This window comes from Lichenostomus cassidix, chromosome 5 (assembly GCF_008360975.1).
Source record: "Lichenostomus cassidix isolate B80296 chromosome 5, HeHo_3.0, whole genome shotgun sequence".
Classification (NCBI taxonomy): Eukaryota; Metazoa; Chordata; class Aves; order Passeriformes; family Meliphagidae; genus Lichenostomus; species Lichenostomus cassidix.
This window is the reverse complement of record NC_139486.1, coordinates 19,848,861-19,872,335: the sequence shown is the minus strand read 5'-3', so window position 1 is coordinate 19,872,335 and position 23,475 is coordinate 19,848,861. Positions and strand designations below refer to the sequence as shown.

Here is a 23,475-nt window from a genome sequence, read left to right as displayed (position 1 = left end):
TCCTTAGGGTTCCTATATAGTTCATAGAATAATAGCTTCCCATGTAAGAATTACATGGAGTACATCCTGGTCTGACTGCTAGGGGAACCACTCTCCCCCATGAATCTCAGTCAGATGCCAAGACTTAGTGTGTAAATATCCTCCCTCAGTGACATGGACCACACAGGACAAGACTGATATAGCCACATCAGTTAGCATAAGCTGATGAGGCAAGCCAGAGGATTTGCATGCATGTTTAAAGTATGTCAGAAAAAACTGTTACATTTGAAGAAAAGTGTATGCAGTGCTGGAATTAAGGTAAGCTTCTGTTGTCTTTGTAATTCTCCAGCTGCTAAAGCAAAGATAGCAACAAAAGACAGCAGAAAGTACTGATGAGCACTGGCACAGTAGTTGTTGGTATCAATAAGCTTTTTTTTCTGGCAAAAAAACCCCAGGATCTATGAGTAGGCAAACACTATGATCACAGAGGTGATCACCATTCTTTCAGTTCAGGTTACAGAGGCAAATATGGCTCAGACTTTTTTGATGGTTGTTCATACTTCTCTGTAAGAAATGTCCCTAATGAAAACACCTCTATGCTCTTTCCCCATTAATGCATTTTGGCAATCTCCAAGATTTAGTCAAAACACAGGTGGAGTGAATCACAGAAGGCTTTAATTTTCTTTACGAAAAGAAAGTATTTCTTGTTCAATCCAGAAGGACAGTACAAGCTCTTTTTGAAACTCTGATAGCATTGGGTTAAAATACAGTACAAACTACTCAAAGTTCAACCTTTGAGAAGCCAAAGAGCAAGGCAAAAATCCTGTATACTCTCATTGTAGTTATCTTACTGGAATGGACCTTTTCACTGCTGTTGCCTCACCTGTTTGTGGGTGGGTTGATGAAGCACTGGTCCATGGTGCATCTTCAAACTGAACCCAAGCACTGATGGATGATGACAGATCAGTGCTGGGACACACATGGTTACCAAGCACAGCAGAATCCACCTTGGGTTGGTCAGCTGCTTCTTCCAGCTCTGTGCGGAAAAGGTCTTGAAATTCCCTATCTGCATTGTGGTTCTCTTCTGAGGAGGTGTCTGAGGAATTAAAACATTTCACTGGAGCATCCTCAGTGCTACCTAAAATAGAGACAACATAGAAAGATTCACAGCACTCACCGTTATTTCATTGTTTTTTATTAAAACACCTAAAATTTGCCATTAAATGTAGGAAATTCTCCTTCGCCTAATGCAGTTTTTGGATTAACACTGGACATACTTTTGCACTTGTTAATAATAGGTGAGATTTCCTCCATGGTTGGTTGGATACTGTCTTGAATTTTGAAGAACAGATCCAAAACCTGTAGCAGATCTACACGGCATCACATGAGGAGGGTAATTTACCTTTATGGCCCAAATTCTCCTATTACATAGGAGATAATCTCTGCACAAACTGCTTCCACTTAGAAGGCAAGCTCTCTGGTGCTAGATATATGACAGTAGTTGGTCTAATTCAAACAAAGTCTCACCAGTTTAAAAGAAAATCAGAGAGCTTACCTCGTGGGTTAACAGGGAGGAGCAGCTCGTCAGTGAAGGACACCCACTCAGACTGGTGGGAGGCAATGACACTTGTCAGAGATGTCATATTCGCAGCAGGCCACTCATCTTCACTTGGGGATTATAAGGAGGAGGAAGCAGAATGGGAGAGAGATGGTGAAGATGAGCCAACAGAGGGAAACACCTCCTTTGCACTTTCTTTTCAAGGGCTGTTAAGATAAGAAAGAAGTAGATTATGTATTTTAGAAAATTAAATGGGAGAAACAAATGCCACCATTTTTTATAATATAGAGTGCTAAAGCAATTTATGTACCACAGGCACAACACTGTCAAAGTACTACCACCTTACAGACAGGAATGTCACCTGTGTCTAGAGGTGGGCTACACTTGAGCAACTCCTTCATACAAAGCAGCTGAGGGTCTTCAAACATCTTTATGTTAAAACAGTCCATCACCAAACCCAATATTTTATTCCTGAGCCAAGGAGCCATGCCTCACATAACCCCAGCAAAAGCAGATGAGGAGATTCTCCCAGGATTAGCAAATTTTGATTATGATGTAACTTAATCCCCAGTCCAAGCTGTCAACATGTCTTACTTGTCTAATGCTTACAATGTCTAATGCTTACAATGTCTAATCCCTTTCCAGAGAAAGCAATAAACTGCATGTTTCATGATCAATAACATTTAGGTAGCTGATTCTGGAACGAGGATGAGTTGCCAACGACTTTTATCATGGTTTTGGATATATGAGATGCCCTCTCACCTAGCTGCACTTTCAACTCTGCTACTTGACTGGAATTTCACATTTTAATTTTAAAGACCATCTTATACCTTGTCTGGAGTTAAGCATGATTTTTGTTATCACGGCAACTGAATTTTGTAGGCTTTCCAATGGTATGCACGCCACACAGATCTGTGAATCTCCTAGATGGAATGGAGCACTGCAAAGTGCTCTGGCTGTTAGCAGAGGGTCAGGTCCAGGCAGAGAAATTATCTCTGACAAGCACTCATGACCCCCTCCGATTTGCAAACTGCTTCAAAACTCTTAGAAGACTCCTCCTAGGGAAGTATGCTAATTCTGTCCCCAATTATCTCAAGCATTGAAGCTCTTGTTGCCATGGTATTGAAGTACTTGAAAATACTGGAACTCAGACTTGGCTATTTGAAAGAGTTTTAAGCAGCATTTCTTGGCCTGCTGTCTCTCACCTAACTAAAGCGTTTTGCAGGGTGAAACTTCATGTTAGTGTATAAGAACAGATACTTCACTGAGAATTCTCTTTGCCTTGTATTAACAACATTTGGGCCCAAAAAGCAGACATATTTAAATGCATTCAATCTTTAAGTACTTTCTGAAGGAGGCAGATAATAACCTTCCAATACAATTATTCTCCTCAGGGTGACAAAGTCATTTGTCTGCTGAAGGCAGATCAGCAATCAAGAAAGAGCTAAAAACTTCAAAAGTCTGGAAGTCACAAACCTGCCTGACAACTAGAGAGAAATCATGTTCATTGTCTGAAGATTAATCTTTTCAAGGGGGATTGAATGCAAAATGTACAATTTTCTGCAAACACAAAAAAGGATTCCTAGAGACAACCCAGATGGTTAAGTAAAATCTGCCATAAGACCAATCCCCTTGCATTAGACTTTCCAGAGCCTATGGCCCCCTGACCAGTCACCCTGCATATTCTCCCCCTGTTACACAACCAATTCCCTGTTGCAGGAGGAACAGCAGTGCCTGAGCCCCTTTTCCTGCACTGCCATGGCAGGACGCCTGTCTCCATGCAGTGTGGGCAGGTACATTTGCCTGCCTTGCACAACATCCATTTTGGGTGCTGTTCATGGAAACTACAAAGCTAAACATAGAGGCAAGCTAACTGAAAAAAAAATCAGATGTTTAGGGTCACTTGGATGCCATATGAGGGAAGGAGAGGATGACCTTGGCATCTTGTTTTCCTCATGTGACCAATTAAGTTGTTTGTTTTGAGCTTGTTTAAATATCTGTAGCTAAGTTTTCTTTTCCCAGACAACTGGATAGTGACCTGCCCTTTCTCCTGGAAAAGTCCTGACAGAAGCATGAAGTGGCAGGAAATGAAAAAAACAAACAGTTCAGCTTGCCCTTGATGCATAGAGACTGCAGTAGAACTCATTTATTTTTTTTTTCTTTTCAATTTCAAGGGGAAAAACAATATGAAAGAAGGCAAAAAATGGACTGTTTCAGCTATGCAGATATGTGGGAGAATTATACCACTACTTTAAGGTGGATTTCCTCTAGTACCTTACTGCCCTGTAACAAGCATAATTCTTAAAATCCACTTAGTACCAGACAGCAAAATTAGCACTTTAAACTGGATAGTGAGCACTATGAACCCAGAAAAGCTTCAGAATACTGTGCATTGAAGGTTATACAACTTCTCCATGACTGGAATTTTCTACAAACTTCACAGTTTGGTAAGTAAAAGAGATTGTCTTGACTTATCAGGGTTATCATACCTTTTAGACAAGCAGCCTGAAAGAGAGGAAAGGCAGTCTGAGTAGCTAGATAATAACTTCAAAGATATTCAGAACAGAGGCATTTTGAGGATGCATATGTTAGTTTTTTTTAAAAAATGAAAAAGATAGAATTTTGCATTCTCTCAGCATTCACAAAAAAGCCCCAATCCCACCCCCCCTTGACCTAAATGCTGGCACAGAATTATGAATCATGTACAGCTAACACCTGAGCAGCCTATGTGGAAAAAACCACAACTTCATCCACAAATCATTTTTCACCTCTCATTCACTCTCCAAAATCCTTCTTACAAAGAGACCTAAGCCAACCCCACTGTGAACCAAGGAGCCTCAGCCAGCACCAGTTAATACAACAATGCTGCAATTTGCAGAACTGCTACAGAGGTAAATATCTCCAGAAGAACCATTTGAATTGTGGATAAACCTGAATCCTCTCTGTATCAAAGCAGCCAGCACCACTATTTAAACACTACAGTGAGTACTCAGCAAGTGAATTTCAGAGTGTTCCTTCCTATTCTTCAGACTTCTCAAACATCTCTGGCTATTCGTAGAGAAATGAATCTTGAAGCCTACAAGGAGTAAGAACAAATGGATCTTTTTAACTCCAAGTGAGCTACAGTTAAAGCAAAAGTGTATGCTGCACAGACCAAACAAAAGGAGATGGAAACACATTTCTTGGAACTAAATACTACCAGGCCAGACCAGCATTATTTTTCCCTACATGAACTGGATTGTTTAGATGGTTACTTTTGGATTTATGTTGTTATGTGCACTAAGCTTTTGGTGCTGAACAGGTTAAAAAAAAACCCAAACAAACCAATTTATCAGATATTTGGTAAAAAAATTGCAAATCAGAAGTCCTTTTGTTTGTTCGCTACTATTACACAGTAAATACAAGGTAAAGCAGATGTATACCTGCTGGCCCAAATAATTCTTACCATCAGTTCCAAGGCAGTGATTTGATCATGACTCAAAAAAACCCTTTAAGAAGATGACTTTTCTGCTTCTGGTGTCCCTATTTCACATTACAGTTTCACAGTGGTGCACGTAAATCTGAGTGACAAGTAGGTGACACTTATTTCCAGTTCTCCAAAAGGTAGAGATCATACAGCTGGAACAAAACTCCTTGCCTCCTTAGTCCTCCTAGTGTTTTGATAAACCACTTTACATAACCCCTTTTAAAAACTGATGAAGGTTCATTCTAAAATACAAAACTGCTTTGATAACTAGAAACCTCTCATTTCAAAACTATGTAAATTCACAGTCTACAACCATTCCTTCTTGTGACACATCTGTCCTTTCTTCAACTCCACTCTGGCAACAGATGAAAAGGAGTATCATTGTCCTTCTCCCTTTATATTAAGTCAAAAACATGTACTTGAGTAAGAGATATAATTATCCTGTACCAGAAGTCTGACACCCAGCACCTTGTACAATGAGCCCCCACTTTAGGTGGGACCTTTACACATTATGTGAGTACAAACAACAACAGAAGCAATGTTGATACATAGAAATGTTTGTGGCACTACTGAGGTTTAAAAGTGTCAAAAGTATCTGTAATGGATTTCAGAAGTATCTGTAATTGCATGGTATTTTTGTAAACATACCATTCACAGTATTTAATTACTCATGTGTTCAGACAGCAAACCCAAACATTGTTTCTCAGTAGATTTCAGTTCTGCTAAAAAGAAACAGCTTAGCACAGTTAATAATTTTAAGCACTAAGGGTCATTTCTCCAATTGCTTCAATCCATTTGTTGCAAGTGGCAGTCAACTTTCTGATCAATACCCAGAGTTACTAGGTTACAGTTATATGGAAAAGCAGGAGAAAAAAATCCGAATAGAAATATTGAGAATGAAATCCAGTTGTTTGTTTTCCTGTTTTCCAAATGTAATATCAATAGCAAGCTTGTGCTAAGTGTGTAACCTCTCTAAATATATTGCCTTACATGGCAGCATTACTGAACAAAATCCTGTAATCCATACAGTGATATTGCTTTTCTTGCTTATATATTCCCATACAATCTCAGGAACTGAAACATTAACTGGTTATTGCAGTTTGCATTTGGTTTTGTAGGAGACCATTAAGGGAAAACAACTAGACAAGCTGTTGAATTCCACAAAGCAGAGAAAAGAAACTAAGCCAAAGGGACAGTAAGAAAAGGAAAGATTCTGACCATGGCTTTTCTTGTAACAATCAAGTTTCACTCCCATCAGGAAAGCCTCAAGGAAAAATAAGTAATTTTATCTTGACCATGTGTTTGGCAAACCTGTACAGATAAAACAATTCTAGTAGCATGAACTGAGGAATGATTGCTGCCTTGGGCAAATTTCCAAGTGTGAGAGAGCTCATGGCTCTTCCTCTCAGCTTGGCCTGTAACAAGCACTGACCAGCAGCACATCATGATCTGAATAATAAACAAACTCCAAATTGGAACTCTGCTCTCAAGTATCAAAAGAAAGTCCCAAGGTGCAACAGCATAAACAAAAACACAGTGTTAACAACATCAAAAAACCAAAATAATGAACTTGAGAAACCCAATGAAATAAAGGAATTGGATTTGGGTATCATTCCTACTTAAAAAAAAATCCTTTTACTAATCTCTGCCTAAATACCTGAGGCAAGATTACCTTATGAATGACCTAGGTGACAGGAATAAAGTCACGTTTGGCTGATTATTCTTAATATTGACTATATTTTCTTCATGTATACAGCTCCCCCAGCTTATAAATTGCTCCGAGAAAGGCCCTGGTAAAACTGTTTCAAATCTTAGACCAGCTATAATTTCTCTGATACATGCTATTACATGAGCTCCATGACTTCAGATGTAGCTTAGGAAGCTCAGTCACTACCTGGTGCATGTAAGACTCACACAAAATGTCTCTGAAAGGAAGAATTAGGGGCCAAAGGGAGATGAGTGGACATGCCCTGTGAAACTCCTGCAGCCTCTCTGGAAGAAAGGATGGCTTTTCCCATTATGGATTCCGCATAAGTGATTGGTAACAACAGCCTTGGCAGTGCTGAGCTGGCAGAGGCTGGGCAAACTCACTTTGTGCTGTTTCAAGGTAGGTCATTACCACTGTCTGCTGGTGATTCTAGACAGAGATGGAGTGAGGTGGAGTGTGGTACTGACGGTGACTAGAGCCATCTGGCACACTGAGTGACAAAAAAGCAGACTGGGGGTTTTCCTGAGCCCAGGACCCAGTACAGCCACACTAAGGACCATTCCCAATTACTCCAACAGATATGAAGTGATCTGCCTAAATCCACACTAAAAGTCCACAGAAGAAGCAGTGTTAAAGCTGAGGTGACCTGGAATGACCTTATTTTCTCCAGCACAACCAGTACACATAAACTCATATGCCACAAACACACATCCCAGCTTTCCTGGCAGTTCACATTTCAGTGATAGTAAGAGAGGAGAGTCTGTACAGGATGCGTTGGTAAGAAAGTCATAAGCATCTCCCTCAGGAATATTTACGTCAAGGCTAATATCTGAAAGGTCAACAGCTGCTATTTTCTCTACACCAAAATCTATCTGGCGCAGAAGCTCCTCTGTTTTCCACAGAGAGAGAGAAAACACCTAAGATGTTCTCCTGCAGACAATACCAGCCTATTTAGACAATTCAGAAGGCAATAAGGTCTCTCCTTCTGCCAAGGCAATGCCTTAGAAATACTTTATGGATTCTGGATGCCTCATAATGACAGATTCAAAATTTGATGTTGGAGGAAAATTGTACAACCTCCTCTATTACTTGTCCTCCTAAAAACTTGAGAAATGTAGAAAGACACTGTAGAACAACAGTGCAAAAAAGAATAGGAAGTATTTTGAATCCCACCCCACCCCACCCCAATTAAAAGTAATATATAGCAAGCAAAAACCATGGGAGGATGTGAGAGAAAATGCTTGACAGTGATAGTTCATATCAACAGTCACATCAGGGAAACAGAAGTTCTGCATTTCAGGACTTTCAATATAGTTCACTCTGGGTACATGATTCATTCAATGTGTAACTGAAGCCTCCAGTCATGTAATTGCATGGGAACTTGAAGGACAACTTCCCAAACTGCCAACCTTTCAACTCAAACTAGAAGCTGAGGCAACAATCAGTCAAATGCTTGTCTTACCATATAGAGCAACAGTACAATAAAACTAGACTGGGACAAGATCACAGGAAAGAGGCAATGTGTCAATTTGTTTAGCAGAATATTTGCATCTCTAAAATCTGGGACTTTTTTTCCCCCCAGTATTGTACAAACAGGAGAAAAAATAGGAGAAAAAACACTAATTTAAGGCTTTTCTTCCCAAAGACTAGACTAGCTCAGATCAGGTTTTACTTTGTTCAGCAAAATTCTGTTGGTAATAACAGTAGGCAACAGGAAATCTAAATGCAGTAAGGGAGGAGAGGTTGCTAACATCCTCTTAGGAGAGGGTGGGTACATAGTCCTTACTACTCTTCCTTACTTTCTCAAGGCCTCCACAGGGCAGAACTCCAAAGCAGCAACCTGATCTCAGACTTCCACATCTGCCCAGTACACATGCCACAGATTTTTCTCTGCTTCAGGTTGCTGAATTTGTAGTAGTCACAACTATTGCACAACACAATACTATAAAATTGATGCTCCAATCCACAGTATGTGGAGGGAACTGGGTTTAAAAATTGATCTCTTTTTTCAAACCTCAAAAAGTGAGTCATACAAGGGACACGTTTCAAAAGAGAATTCTCACTGAGCAACCTGGTTTGCACATCTGATATTGATGCTTTCATATGTTCTCATTTAAATTCTGCACAGACAAGCTAGCCAGATGTACTCCATTTACCAAACCCTCCAAAAGCTACTGTACTTTATTTGCTGTTGTGATGATTATCAAAGCGGGTTTTTAAAGTTATCTCACTAACGCAAAAAGCATAATGTTCTACAGCTAATCACTCTGGAACCAACTATGCCATTGCAGCTTGGCATCACTGAAGAAAGCCATCTAGAAGTGAACACAGATCATAAAATCCTATCTACCTGTCCTTCTTCTAAACTGGGACTAATAACAAAACAGGGAAATGAGTAAGCTATTGTAAGTTTACTGGAATATCATGCTTCATGATCAACACTCTTTCAGCAAACACACAACCTGGCTTGTATGAAATACCATCCTGTTCTGAGAGATATAACACTCCAGCATTGATTACATGCATTGAAACAAATTACTGTATTTCAAGTATTCACTGTACAACTCAAAAACTGATCCTGCCTCCATTAATAAAGTCAGCAGAATTCTTCCTGTGCCTCAAGTTTCAATTGCACAAATGAATCAGGGTTTTATTTTCTGATTACAAAAAAGTTAAATGCTAGAAGATGGGTGAAAACATCTTCACTGAAGATGGTGGGTATAATTATTTGCCATCAATCAGTATCAGTTAAACTCTCATTTTGACTAAGAAAGCTGGGGAAATAGAAAAAAAAAAAAAAAACCAACCAAAAAGAAAGAAGTTAAGCCCTCAAACACTAGCCACATTCAAGACAAGGGAGGAACTGAATTCTGTAGACAGAGATGCTTCACTGGAGGCTGTATGCCTACAGAGAGGATGGGCATTGATCTGTCTGAGCTGTGAGTATGCACAGAATGGGAGAACAGATTCAGAGTGAGAGAAAAACACAGAATCCAACTGTGAAAGCATCAGGAAGATAAGGACTATTGAGGAAGTGATGCAGCCGTGAATGAAAGCAAAGAAGTTTTCTTGTGCTGAATGTTGGCTGGAAAGGGGGATTAGGAACACTGAGCAGGGAAATTCATCTTCTATTCAAGCCTTCTCTGTATTGCCATATAGCTAACAACTATTTACACATAAATAATTTCTCTGTAATTGTACTTACATGTGACATCTTTTATAACTTCTAATCTGTATCAGAAACACCCTTCCAATGAAAAGAGTTTAAAAAGGGATTTTTGTTGTAAAGGAGATCCTTTCTGATTGTTACAATTAAAGGCAACATTAAAATGTGAAGTTGTCTCCCAGTTTAAGGAAACCTTGCTTGATTATTTAAAGCCAGACAAAAAACAATACTCTGGAAGAGATATCACAGGGAATAAGCTTACCCTAGCAGAAAAGTCTTTCAATGATCCAACAAGTCTTTCCTCATTTCCAACGTCTGGAGAGTCAAATGCAACTTAATGTGATGCCAGGACACTGCAGCCCTTCAGGGCAACCCACAAATATCATGTTTGTTGTCACTCTCTATTTTAGACAGCCTAAATATAGGCCCATTAGACTTGATGGTTCTATTCCTTTAGCATGGCTACTCCTGTTTCAAGAGAATGAAAAACAACTATAGAAAAAAAAAAAGCTTGTGCAAGGATTGAATTTAAAGGTACCCTGTATTTTATATAATATTACCAAAAATTATCTGAAGTGGAAACAAAGTTCTTGACAAGTCAAATTCATACACAGTACAAAATACTGCTTGCCATGGTACTGTCTAATGCATTTGTGTCTAATTGTATTTGTTTAGTTGTCAAAACAGAAGAATGCATTGTACACTAGCATGATGTAGAACACAGGGTATGACAAAATCCTACAATTTTTTGTTGTTTAGTTTCGGGTTTTTTGAGGCTTTGGGTTGTTTTCATTAACATACATTAATAACTGGTACTCTTTGGCACTACCCCATGATAGTACCTGTGAGACACCAGGCAACCTTGTGCATCCCAAAGGAGGAATCCAAGATATGTTGTCATCTACCTAGGTGAGATCCTTTAAGTGATGCAGAGGTACACGGTGAGAGTGATGCAGGCCCCTGTTGCCTATGGAGGCACCAAATCACTTGTATTTTATTACATTCAGTATTTTGCTGAGGAGGCTACAACAGGAAGACACTGCAAGTCTGATACTAGCTGCAGGAAGATCAGTTGCACCTCACGCTTGAGGGCATCAAATAATTAATATCAACATTACTGCATGGCTTCCATTACATGCTCATCTTTTAATCTGATGCAAATGCCCTGTTACAAAGCATTCAGGGTTTTAAAGAATGTGTAGCATTTTACACCAAAAGTCACATTTACCAGCTCTCACAGAGTGGGACAATAGCTAATCACTGAGTGGCAGGGGCATTATTGTCAAAGTGAACTGTCCAAACTGGAATAGCAGGGAGCACTGCATATTGGGTGCATGACAGAGCTGTGCAGACACCCTGGGGAAGGTCCCTGGAGACCAAACCATTTGCTGGGGGAGCTTCTGCAGTGGCACCTCCTCATATGCCTGGCTAGAGCCAGTTGGACACAAGTGCTGTAGGAGTGTGAACCACCACATGCTACACAGAACCGAAACGAAACAAACCACAATTTATAGGTGCATGGGAAAAAAAAATCTCCGTTTTGCACAGAGACATAGAAACGTGATTCCGTCTTTTGAAATTGCACATTTTGAAGACATAGATTAATTTACTTGGATACACCAAATCAATACCCAGAAAAAAAAAAAAAAAAAAGGAAAGAAAGAAGAAAGGGACAGAGAAAGGAAAAAACACAAATGTACCTTCCCTGGGCAACCTATTCCAGTGTCTCACCATCCTCCCAATAAAGAATTTCTTCCTAATGTCTAACATAAACTTCCCCTCTTTCAATTTGTACCCACTACTCCTTGTCTTATCACTGCAGTTCCTAATGAAGAGGAAATCTTGTAAAGTTTGACTGCAGCAGGTGACCAGCCGTTCTGTACAGCTAGAACTGTGTTCTCCTGCATTATGCATGTGGAAACTTACAGAGTAAGATGAGAGTCACATGGTAAGACAAGTGAAGCCATGAACATATTCCAGCTCTCAGCTGGACTTGGGTAATGCAGTATTCCAGATTTTTAGACAAGAATTTAATTCATGTCACATTTCTGAGTGCTGTCATATATTGTGTAACTTCTTTCTAGTTAACGCATGACCTCTTTTGTGTTATGCAAGTGCTTTAGTAGAGCAACCATGTCAAAAAAAACAAACAACCAAACACAAAATCAAAAACCACTAAAGAAACCCCAAGGCTCCCTTTCCATCCAAGCCACCAGAAGTTTAAGGCAGGTTTACTGTTGCCTTAAAACTCTAGAGTGTAGTCAGGAAAACAAAGCAGAAAGAACTCTGTGAAGACTTCACTCATTTAATTGAGCAAAACAATATAAAGCATTGGAGACGGATGCCGGGCACTCAGGTCATACCAGCAAGGCCTTTCTTCATTAAAATTGGAATTGGTTTGGAACCTTAATATCCTCCCTGTGCAACCCCTCCTAGGTGACGCTCCCAGCAGTGCAGTGTGTTTGACACCACAGCCACTTTCTGAACCTGCTTTGGAAATGAAAGCAATGCAGTCACCTCCCACCCAGCCTTGTGTAGCCAAATGTGACCATGGTTATTCTGCTCCTCAGCCCACAATAAGTAGCACAGCATTACGATATGTGGAAATACCAGTACATGGCAATGCTAACGCAGTGTTACTGCTCTCTTGCTATCTCTGGGGAAGCTGAATCCAGCTAAGCTGTGGCAAATATTGCCATATGCAGTGGACAAGTTTTGGCAGTGGGACGCAGTCAAGAAAATTTTAAAATATCTGAGATATTTACTTCCTCTTTCATAAAGGCACAGGCCCACAAAGGGACAGGCATTCTCTGTCACGAAGATTCACTGTGTCAGAGCTGTAAATTTGACACATAATTCACACACAAAAACAAAAGCACGTTAGAAACTACCTAAAATTAGCAGAATTAGAAGAACTTAATTTTTTTTCAAGACAAGCTTCCTGGAAAGAAAGGATTATCACTTGAAAGTTAGTGCCTGTTTCAGTGGTTGGAGCTGCAGCTCCCAAAGGTCTGTGGCTACCCTCGATTAGCCTTAGCTCAAATCACATTCATATCAATAGCCTGGATTGGACACGGAGAATCTTTTAAACCTTCCTGGAAAAAAGAGTGAATGCTGGTGCCAACCTCTGAGCCCACATGTAGTGTGGTAAACTAATGCCTCCATTCAGAGAGACCGGATGATTAAATTGCAGAGGTCAGAGATGTGTGAATCAGGAGAGGAAAGCCCAGATCTGCCAAATCTATTCTACCTCAGTTTTATCCTCTTCAGTGACATTTGAGATTCTAGCTGTGGATGTCCCCAAAATAATCCATGCACCTATCAACTGATATCTCATTCTGCATGCTAAACTAAAATATCTTATAATTTAGGATGAATTTGGGAGCATGCACCTGATGTTTTCACCATGTATAATTTTTATATATAGAATATGATTTTTAGCCAGGTAAATACTTGAACTGTGGTGAACTTGAAAGAACTTAGCAAGGATCAGAAAGAAAGGAGCATTTCTGTTGGCAAGTTTCTGTCCTTAGGAACAGATGGCAATTAAACAGCAATTACTCATTAAACTGCATAGGCCAAATTCTTCCCTACAGCTATTTGGTTGAAACTGCTGTATTAGAAAAACTGGCCTTGTGCTGTGGAGCTTGACCAGCTCTAGTTTCAGTTTTGCAGCTAGTAATACTTTTTCTCTTCAAAAATGCTTAGTAGAGGCTTTTTCATGCATTTCCATCATCCACACAACCACAAAACCACAACGAAGTTCTGCAAAATAGTACCTTCTGTTCACCAGAGGCCCCTGATTCAGATAGTAAAATTACTGTATCGTATACTCAACCCCTATTTCAAAAGTAAATTAAAGATAATTCTTTCATTTCATTTCACAGCTGGCAAACCCAAGAGCCCACAGAGAGAATTAGTTTCTATAAATACTCATGTCTATAAATGCCAACTAAAACTTGGCCTAAAGTAGCATAATGAATCAAGAAACAGCTCAGCAAAAAGACATCCTTTCTCTCTAGCTCACCAGGCAGATCTGCTGCCCTTGGACCAAGTGCTCCACTTTGAATCTCAGCTCTGGAGCACACTGTTTGCTCTTTGAATATCAGGATAGTTTTGTACTAGAGCACCTCTGTAGGATCCTGAAGCACACTGGTCAGTTCTGCCCTCTGTTTCAAGCTGAAGGAATTGTGCTGAGACATTTAGTTCAGTTACCTTAATAAAGCAAGATGAATCACACCTCATTTAACTCCAGACACCCAGTCAGACATCTGAGATAGTCACCTGATGCTCTTTTTATAGTCAATAGAAGGAACACAACACCTCCAGAGGATCTTTTGCCTGATGTGTTTTCAAATGAGGTGAATCCCCCTCCAAGAAGAGAATGGTAACTTAGACTTACATGTCTTTTTCACACCTAAGGGTGTAAACTTCAAGAAAGTCTTACACATATTTCTAGATGTTTCACTGCAGCGGACTAACAAACCTTAATATATCACTGCTGAGAAAATATTTTCAATATTTTGGGAAATACTTCCTGTCAAAAAAGTACCTATTGAAGGATTTTTGGGATTGATGAGAGCAAAAGCTCTTTAATTTTATGGTTTCCCTTCAGAAACTGTATCTCTACAAAACTGATGTATAAGAAAGCTATACATTTCAGCAATCTACTTATTTTGAGAGTATTTCCTATTAAAAAAAAGCACTATTTGTTTCTATGTTTATCTAAGGGACACATCGTCCTAGCACTGATGTCTGCTCTTGACTCTTTCAGCATTATGCTATGTTGTTTATTCTTCCTCTTGCATTTTTTTTCTGTCAATATACACTAAGGAGTATGCTGAGTTTCAAAACGGGTTATCAGGTTGGTCAAGAGACATCCCAAGTTTACACTAAAAAACAGCATAAAACCTTAACAGTAGGAGCAGAGTCAGAGAGTGAAATAATTGGCATTAAGGGCACAGCTTTCGCACGACCTTTTCTTGTGGTTTTTACTTACAATTATCTCCAAAATGATCCTGTAGGCTGAATTTGCATGAGCACTTGGTGTACATTAAATGAGCTCCTCATTCTGCTCGGTTTTATCCCAAACAAAATCAGTGCTCCAAGATGCAAACTGAACTGCAGTAAATGCAGGTGATCAGGACATTAATTTTGAAAATGCATTCCTACTCTAAATAATGCGCTCATGTATTTGCATCCACAGTTTTTTTGGAAAAGAAGAGAAACCTGGAACACTGATGTGTGTCCCCTGGTACTTCCACAGGACTGTATTTTTTCAATTTTTTTTAAATCTCAGTTTCTGAGATTTTACCCCCCTTTCAGTTATGAAAAAAAATAGGACATTCAACACCGTTCACCTTATTTGCACATTTAGAAGACAGTGAAAATTGATGGGGCAGAAGTCAATAGGGGATACATTATCCCTACCTGGGAAGCAGCCTTATTCATTTAGACACCTGTAGATGGATTTTTGGCCCTTTTTAAGGATTTTAATATCCTGGAAAACCTTTCACCATCTCGAAGGAGCAAATATTTAATCTCTAAAGTTTCCAGACATATGAGCTGAGTCCTAATTTCCTAGGACTCAAATTCTTGCGGTCATAATTACAGCTGTAGTCTTGAAGACAACACATGCTCATACCCAACGCATACAAAGACAGGCATTCCTTCCTCGAGGTTAACCACTTGTGAAGTTATTACATCCATTAGCAGAATTCACAGTCCTGCAAGAAAACATCCGGCATGCTAGACTCCGAAGAGATGTACTAAGACAACTGAGGATGTGAGGGCAAAAGAACCAGGTTTTGCCATTGAGTGCTTCACTTTTCTTTTAAATGCAACTTACAGTTCACACAAACTGGCTAAGAATTGCCTTCTGAAGGTTGTCCTTTCCTAGCTGACCTGCAGAATGAGTTTAAGTGATTATCATACATAAACACAACTTTTAGATGGCCAAGATTTTGTTAGAAGACTGCCACCACCACATGAATCTTTATAGTTCTATTGCTTAGTTACTAATGACCTTTTTATAGTTTTCCAGCTTCCAAAGAGAAAGCTGATGGTATTGCAAAGACAGCCTTTAACACGACTTTTCAACAATTCAAAACTGATTCTGTTACCTTACTGCACAAAGCCTCAGTGCAATACCTGGGTTAAAAGGTGCCTGAAGAAAGGGTACTACCAGGAGCCAAGTGACAGAGCAGGAGAACCCATATGCCATGACCTTCTAGCTGATGCCACCTTGGAAACTGTCTCACTGACTGGAAAAGTCACTGCTTCTACAATAGGTGCAACAGAAGCATTGCAGAGCAAAACATCTTGAGAAGCTTGTAACACACAGATGCCATTTCTCATTTTCACTTGCTGATGCCAGACTTGAGATAGCTAAAAACTATGGACTCCGTAAACATGATGTATTTAGCCCACTCACAATATGGTTTTAACCCACACACAGTCTGGGTTTCTCAACCAGGGAACTGTACCACCTGCTAGTTCTTAACAAGACTGCAGGCAAGGCAGCACAAACAAGACTCAAGATGGGGAGTTAGCCACTACTGAGATGTAGCTGTTACCTTTTTACCTTGCATGCCTTGGACTGTAATCTAAACCAACCACACAGAGTATTAATTATGCCACTGATGTAGTGAGGGATCCAAGGAACTCAAGTTAAGGAAAGATCTGCAGTTAAAGACCAAGGTATGCTGTTAGGTTCTTAATGATAATGAAGGGCACAATTCATAAAAGAGTATGACTAGTCTGAACTGAGATACACTGGACCACTTCACAGAAGAAACAATCTGACCCTTTTCTCTAACTGGAAAGTTTAATGGTCATGGCTCTGATTACACTGATACTTTAAAAATCATTTAAAAGCCACAACTATAAAAGAGTTGCCAGCTGTATTCCTACTATATATAAGGAAACCTGTATGTCAGATCTGCTAAGGAGTTAATACTACTTGCTTTGTACTTTAAAGCTTCATAGGAATATAATGAAAAGCCTTTAATAGCATACAGAAAATCTGAAAAACGCATGACAAAACTAAGTTATTCACAGCAAACACTGCTTTAAATTATAATCAATCAGAGCTTAAAATTACTGGAGAAGAGTGAACCTAGCCATTAGGAAACTAAGTATTTAGGAAAGTCAGATGTGTTGCATAAACCCGCATAATCCATCTCACAGAGATGGGGGGAACTGCTCTTCAAGCTTTTTTGTGATAACACAAACTTTATTACATAAACCTATTTATCTGGGCAATATTAAGGCAAAGTCCAAATCTCACTTGTCTGTGTAACACAAGGTATGTTTCCATCACCTTGGCAGAGAAAAGAAAACACAACATCAGAGTCACATGCCAGAATTAGCGAACACAAGCATTTTACAAGCAACCTATAGTTTGAAGTTTACTTGCCCAGACTAGTAAGTTTGCAAAATACACATTACACAGAAGACAAGAATGATTCATACCTGATTCACAAGTAAAGAAATGCCAATGTTCGCCAAATTTTTGCCTTGACAATACTACAAGAGCCCTCAAACCACCACTGTGATATTATCCTAAGGATATTTCCCAGCAAAAGGGGCAACCGAAGTATGAGAAGACATGAGCCGCAAAGCATCACCTGATCTAGCCAAGCAGTCGAGCATTTTAACTTTTGTGTCTCTGGAAACCTGAAGTCTCAAACAAGATTAAGCCACGGGAAAGAAAAAATCAGAAAAGTTGAGGCTGATTACATCCAATTAATCCACAAAATAATTAACAAAAATCAGTAAAGTGGAGATGCAGTACAGAAAAAATATTTAACACATGAACTAAACAAACGTGCAAGGAAAAAGCTGTCTGGTCGCGTATCAACACAAAAATCCACTTTGCGTGGAAATAGGTAATTTGAGCTTTTTAAACCTACAATTTACATAGCGTATTCAAACGCGACAACAGAAAGATGAGCGAGCGATTTCTGCTTGCCTTGCAGTATCTTATCCGCAGAAAAACGTTTCAAAAGCAGCACAATTCGGCGGACCCGAGCAAGAAAAAATCCAAGCCATGAGTAATGGCACGGAGCAGCTGAGGGGTAGGTGGATACCAGCGGCTTCCCCGCGCCGCTGCTGAGGAGCGTTAACCCTTCCGCAGCCCAGGAGCGCCGACAGCTCGCCCCGGCACAGGCGCACATCCCAGGGCTGCTGCTGCCGGCACCGCCAGCCTGCGCGGAGAACAGCCCGGGGAGGCTGCGAGCAGCCAGCGGCACAGCTCCGCACTCGGCGCAGATGGTCGCGGCTGGGAGCGCTGCCCCGAGCCCGGCCGGGGAAAGAGCTGCAGCGGCGAGGGGAAGCTCGGCTCCCTCAGGGCGCGCAGCCGAGGGCGGCCCCGCTCCGCAGGCACCGAGGGGCAGGCGGCGGCCCCAGCTCCGCCAGCAGGGCCACCTGCCTTCGCTTTAGGTGCCCTCGGCTCCAGTTTCTGATGTCCTCCGGCCGCGCCAGCGCTGCCCGTCAGCGCCGAGCCGCGGTCCCCCGTCCCCGCATGCCCTCAGGAGGCAGAGCACGGGGCGCACCCCCTCCTCCCGCGGGCCGCAGCTCCCCTTCCCCTCACACCTACCGGCGGGCTCGGCGCTCCGCGGGCGCTGCGGGCTCCCTCCGGCGCGATCGGCGGCGGCCCGGCCCGGCCCGCCCCGCCGCGCAGCGCCGCCGCCATTGGGCGCTCCGCGGGGCCGCGGCTCCGCATTGGCCGGCCGGTCCCGCCCCGCCCGCCCCAGCCCCGCGCCGCCCGCCCGGCCCGCGCACAGGTGGCGGCGAGGGTTGGCTGTGCCCCGCTGCCCGCACTGCATCCCTGCCTGCCGAGGGACTCGGGCCGCAGCGACCTCCCATCGGCCTTTGCCGTCTCCGCTCCCCCACGGGCAAAAATAAACGGCAGTGTGCAAATAAAAATGGATAATGCAAACACATATCACTCAACGGGCGTGCTTGAAAAAAACGCTGTTTATTCGTAACTGGTGAGTTCGTGTACCCACTTTTAACACCTATTAACACCAATTAGCGGGCACCTCAGTTCTTCTGTTGGACCCTGATGAATTTTGCGGATTAGGTATTAGGCAGGACTAAGAAAGTTAATACAATGTCCATGAACCAAATTGTTTTTAAGCTCTTAAAATGTAACACTATTACAAACATAATAATATAAATGGTATAGTAATCTTATTTCTGCCTTTAAAGATTTCAGAGAGCAATTTGCATATGGAAATGTCTGTATGGAGGAATTAACTTCTAACCCCAGTACAATTCTGAGGCTCCAGCTGAAAGGAAGATTATGCAAAATGAACATGTGCATCATTAGCCCAAGCGTGAGCACAGATGTGTACATTTACATCCATTAGCAGATTCAGAGAATGACTCTGCAGAGCTGAGGGAGAACTAAGTCACCAAAGAGCTTCCTAGAAAATTGAACCTTGCAAACTGAGAGATGTTAATGACCTTAACATTTGCAATAAACACTGTAATAACAGCCTTAATTAGTAATGGGGACTGACCGTAAAAAACCAACCAAACAAAAACAACACAAGAAAAACAAAACAAACAACTTTGCAATTTAGTCCTTCTCTGGGTTAACTAGCAGTTTTTAAAAGTGTAAAACACTGGGAAAATCTCAAATGCAAAGTGCAAGATAACTATGCAATTACAACTAATGTCATGCTCAGCAGCTTAGCATGTCTGGTTCACCTGATTGTATCAAAGGAGCTATCAAAGAGGGTTGCAGGTTTGCTCCTGGTGCAGAGCAATGTGGGGACACGCATTACAAAGCACACTCGAACCACAGCCCGTGTGGCACAAGCGGGGGACATCGCGTGTCCCAAAGCACCGACACGAGTGCCAGCTAGAGGCTGGGAGAAAACAGCGCTGGCAGAAAATAGCGCACAACTCGCACATTCCCAAACGGGACTTGCAGATCCTGTCTTATCCAGCAGTAGATGTTGATTGCCCAGACAAAGCCAGTCACAGGGAAGACATTTACTTGCAGACGCTGCCCGTGGGCCCCAACAGGTTTAGGCTGGGAGTCAGACTCATTTACATGTGTACAGGGTAACTACAACAAGGACATGGATAGTTCTACTCAGGCACAACTGGCATCTTTGTTTCTTCTCAGCATTGTTTTATGAGCCAAAAAAATGACAGATTAGTTTTCCAATTTCCCTTTATCTTCCCCATCTTTAATAAATCCAGGAACCAGAACAACATTATTGACCTCTGATGTACTGTACTATGAAAGATCCTGCCCAGAAAAACACTTGAAGGCCATCAATCATTCCCTGGTTTTGATTAAGTCCTGAACCCTATTTCTTCTTTGGTTTTTCTCCTTCTTTGTTTTCTGAATAAAAGTAGAAGCCATTAGAGAGTAACTTTTCACAACAGTACATGAACTGGTAGTCACAAAGGCAGCTACAAATGCTATTGCAAAGTCCAACAGTGGCAGTGGTTGCTGTATCTTGCATTGCTAAAGCACACACCATGAAATGTCATCAGTCAGCTTGCAATTAAAACTCAGCGTCAGAAATATACTATCTATCTTTGCTTTCTTTTCACTCCAAAGCGTTTTTCCTGATAGCATTTAGATGCTTTAAAGGCTGAGGAAAGGGATGTTTCCTCATTTAAGAAATCATTAAAGGAAAAGGGCTTGCATATAATACATTATCTTTTCTTAGCACTTTTTCCTCTTTGATGCAGATTACCATTCTTCAATTTGCTCCAGCACCAAATACTTTTTCTGGTATTAGGTAAATTGAAGTCCCTGTATTAAACATCCTTTTAAAAAGGGCGAGGGGAAGAGAGGTGTTGGGAGAGCAAAAAACATGTTTTACAACATTTGATTCTCTTACATTATTTATTCCAACCAAGTTACTACATCATTACCACAATATCAGACAACTCTGTTTAGTACTATTATTCTGTTTGGACTTGCAAGAAATTTTTTCTTTATATTTCTGAAATTCTTTTACTAGTAAGATCTGGAATGGAAGGACTAGCAGGTAACATACCTGATACAGGTTCTTATATTTTTTTGATCAACACCCCAGAAAACACTTTTGGTCAGCCCTGCAGTGCTCAGGCACTGGAACTTAATGGTCATTATAGGTCCTTTCCACTGAAATATTCTATTACATCACAGAATCAAAACCAAAATTATACTATTTAAATAAGTATATTCAATTTCTGGTTGAACATTGCTGTTCCTACAATAGAAAGAGAAGTTAGAATATACTTGAATGTTTATTCCCCCACAAAGTATGGACATAGGGGGAAGAAAAAAAAAAAAGAAAAAAACACCAAACTCAAACATAGTCCAGGAGAGTTTGATTTGCCTGCTTCAAATAGTTTATGAAGAACAAAGATTATATTCTTCCATTTTCAAGAATATAAGATAATGTTACATATTAACCATAAAAATGCAGCATTCTGTTGTTGGTATTCTGACTGATGTTGAAAATGTATTTTTGATATGACTCTACAGGGTTAGAGCATGTGAAATCATAACTATAAACACGTGAACTGAATAACTAAAGGCTAGAATGATCCAAATTCTAATTTATTTTGAATATACACATCACCTGGCTTTTTGTTCTTTCAACTTGACAGCTAACTAGGGGTTTTAATGTTAATATTTCATTGTAAAGATATTAATAATTTATTATATCTTGGGAAATTATGCTCTTTTATTCCAATACAAAACAACAATTCTCATGCAAGCTTTACTGCAGATTTAATTAAATTTGTCAGTTAACAGAATTCAATATATTTCATCATATTAAATGAAATGAGGTGGTGTGACTTAACCCTTAGTGGTGTGCCAACAGAGGCTCAATTCAGAAGTGTACACAAGCACTTTGAGATTTTCTTTGCCTATCTGGACCTGCTTCCACAATTAAGTCTGTACTTCACGTATTTCTTTATACTGCATCACAAAGTACAGTCTCACAGGAATGAGACTCCTCAGCCAGTGAGCTGATATTGACTCGACACACAGAGCAGTAAGAAAAAATAAATGTGTAGTGCCAAGATTGTTTGCTTAGCTCCCTTACCTCGGACCATGTGCACACACCTGAGTGGTCTTTGCTCCAGCTGCCACTGCCCAGCCTGGAAGATCACATACTTCAGGAGAGATTTGTTTAGCTGCATGAAATCAGTAATGGCAAGTTTAGTTTAAAACTAATATTGCTGAGGAAAAGGCACTATTTCCAGCATGGCAGGGCATCACCTTCACTTCCTTGTCATTGACTGCGCATTTTCCCCAAGGAAAGACATTTCTCAGTGACTAGACACCCTTGTTTTGCCATGTAACTAAATTAACCAGTATCTGCAGAGCTTGTTCTTTTGAGCAAGTGAAGGGTTTATAGACAGCAGTGCCAGAAGTGTAATGGCTAGTGGAGAAATTTGGAAGCACCAAATGCTTAATATAAGCAGCACAGAGACAGCTAAAGACTTATCTCAAACATTAATTTTATGTAATTTAAAAGCTTCCTTTTCTGTAACTGCAAGGAGGTCTTTATGATTTTACATTTAGAAATTCGAAGGGGACAGTGGAAATGAGTATTTTATTTGTTGTGTTTAAATAAGGAACAGTACTTTAAACTGACACGGTCTATCATCTGTTCTAGCACCAAATGGGATTAATGAGACACTAGATCTGAAATCTTAAGAAGGGGATTTATTTTTACTTTTCTATTAATTTTCAGTATTTACCATAGTTTTTCACTTTTCAGCCAAAGGATTACTTGCAAACTATTTACTCTAAATATGAGAGCTGTGTCTTATGATACTGAACTAGTATCACCAGAAACATTTACATTAAGTATTTCATATCAATCTATCTTTTGGAACTGAACTAAGAATGACAAATGTAGTGAAGAGTAAACATTTGGGGCTTGTAAACCCAAACATAATAATTAGGCCAATTTTTTGCAATTACATGTGCAAAAAAACTTCAGTATTTTTTGTGTCCCTATGGAGCTATTCATTGAATAGGCAGAGTAGGCAAACAGTTAATATACAGTTTGTTAGAGAGATTACATCAATGAAGAAATCCTTCTTTCCTGCTCTGTTTTGAGAAGTTCCTACCTACTTGCACCCTTTGCCTCCCAAAAAGATCAGACTCCTAGTAGGGAACTCAGTAAGGCTGTTTGTTTGGCAAAGAGGCAGGAAAAGCCAACACAGCTGCGTGCAGTGAGATCACCACATTTATCTCACTGGGTCTGAATTCTCTTACTAAAGTCACCTCCCTTCTGTGCAATGTTTCCCAGATTTCAACAGCCAAGTCCAACACAAAATTATTTGTAAAAAATGTGAAATCCTTTAGTTTTTCAATTACAGCTGAACATCAACATAACACTGGATTCCACAATAAAATGTATACATAGTTTGGTTTGGCTATTCTTCCTTATGGACTGTCCAGTCCTATAATCAATGTGATGAAAGCCAGAGATTAAACTAAATACAACCTGAAAACAATTAACTCAAGTCCTCCTGATCTCACAGCCACAGTAATGAAGATAACAAAATCACTTTGGAAAACTCACCAACATATAGATTGTCAGACCTTCAGCCTTTGA

At 40.4% G+C, this 23,475-nt stretch overlaps 1 protein-coding gene across 4 annotated transcripts in view; it reads right to left on the bottom strand.

Moving 5' to 3' along the window:
* STON2 (stonin 2) overlaps nucleotides 1-18,545 on the bottom strand; it is a 74,374-nt gene extending 55,829 nt beyond the window's left edge. Inside the window, exons 1-3 of one of the 4 annotated variants that reach the window (XM_085061616.1) lie at nucleotides 18,477-18,545; nucleotides 1,535-1,743; nucleotides 863-1,117 (exon numbers count right to left, since the gene is read on the bottom strand). In XM_085061616.1, coding sequence (XP_084917742.1) covers nucleotides 863-1,117; nucleotides 1,535-1,622 — 343 coding nt within the window. In that variant the 5' untranslated portion in view covers nucleotides 1,623-1,743; nucleotides 18,477-18,545. Of the gene's footprint in view, nucleotides 1-862; nucleotides 1,118-1,534; nucleotides 1,744-10,139; nucleotides 10,296-14,161; nucleotides 14,228-18,308; nucleotides 18,434-18,476 lie in introns of those variants that run through there. The other 3 variants (XM_085061617.1, XM_085061619.1, XM_085061618.1) reach the window with 3 other exon arrangements.
* Nucleotides 18,546-23,475: the final 4,930 nt, after the last annotated feature.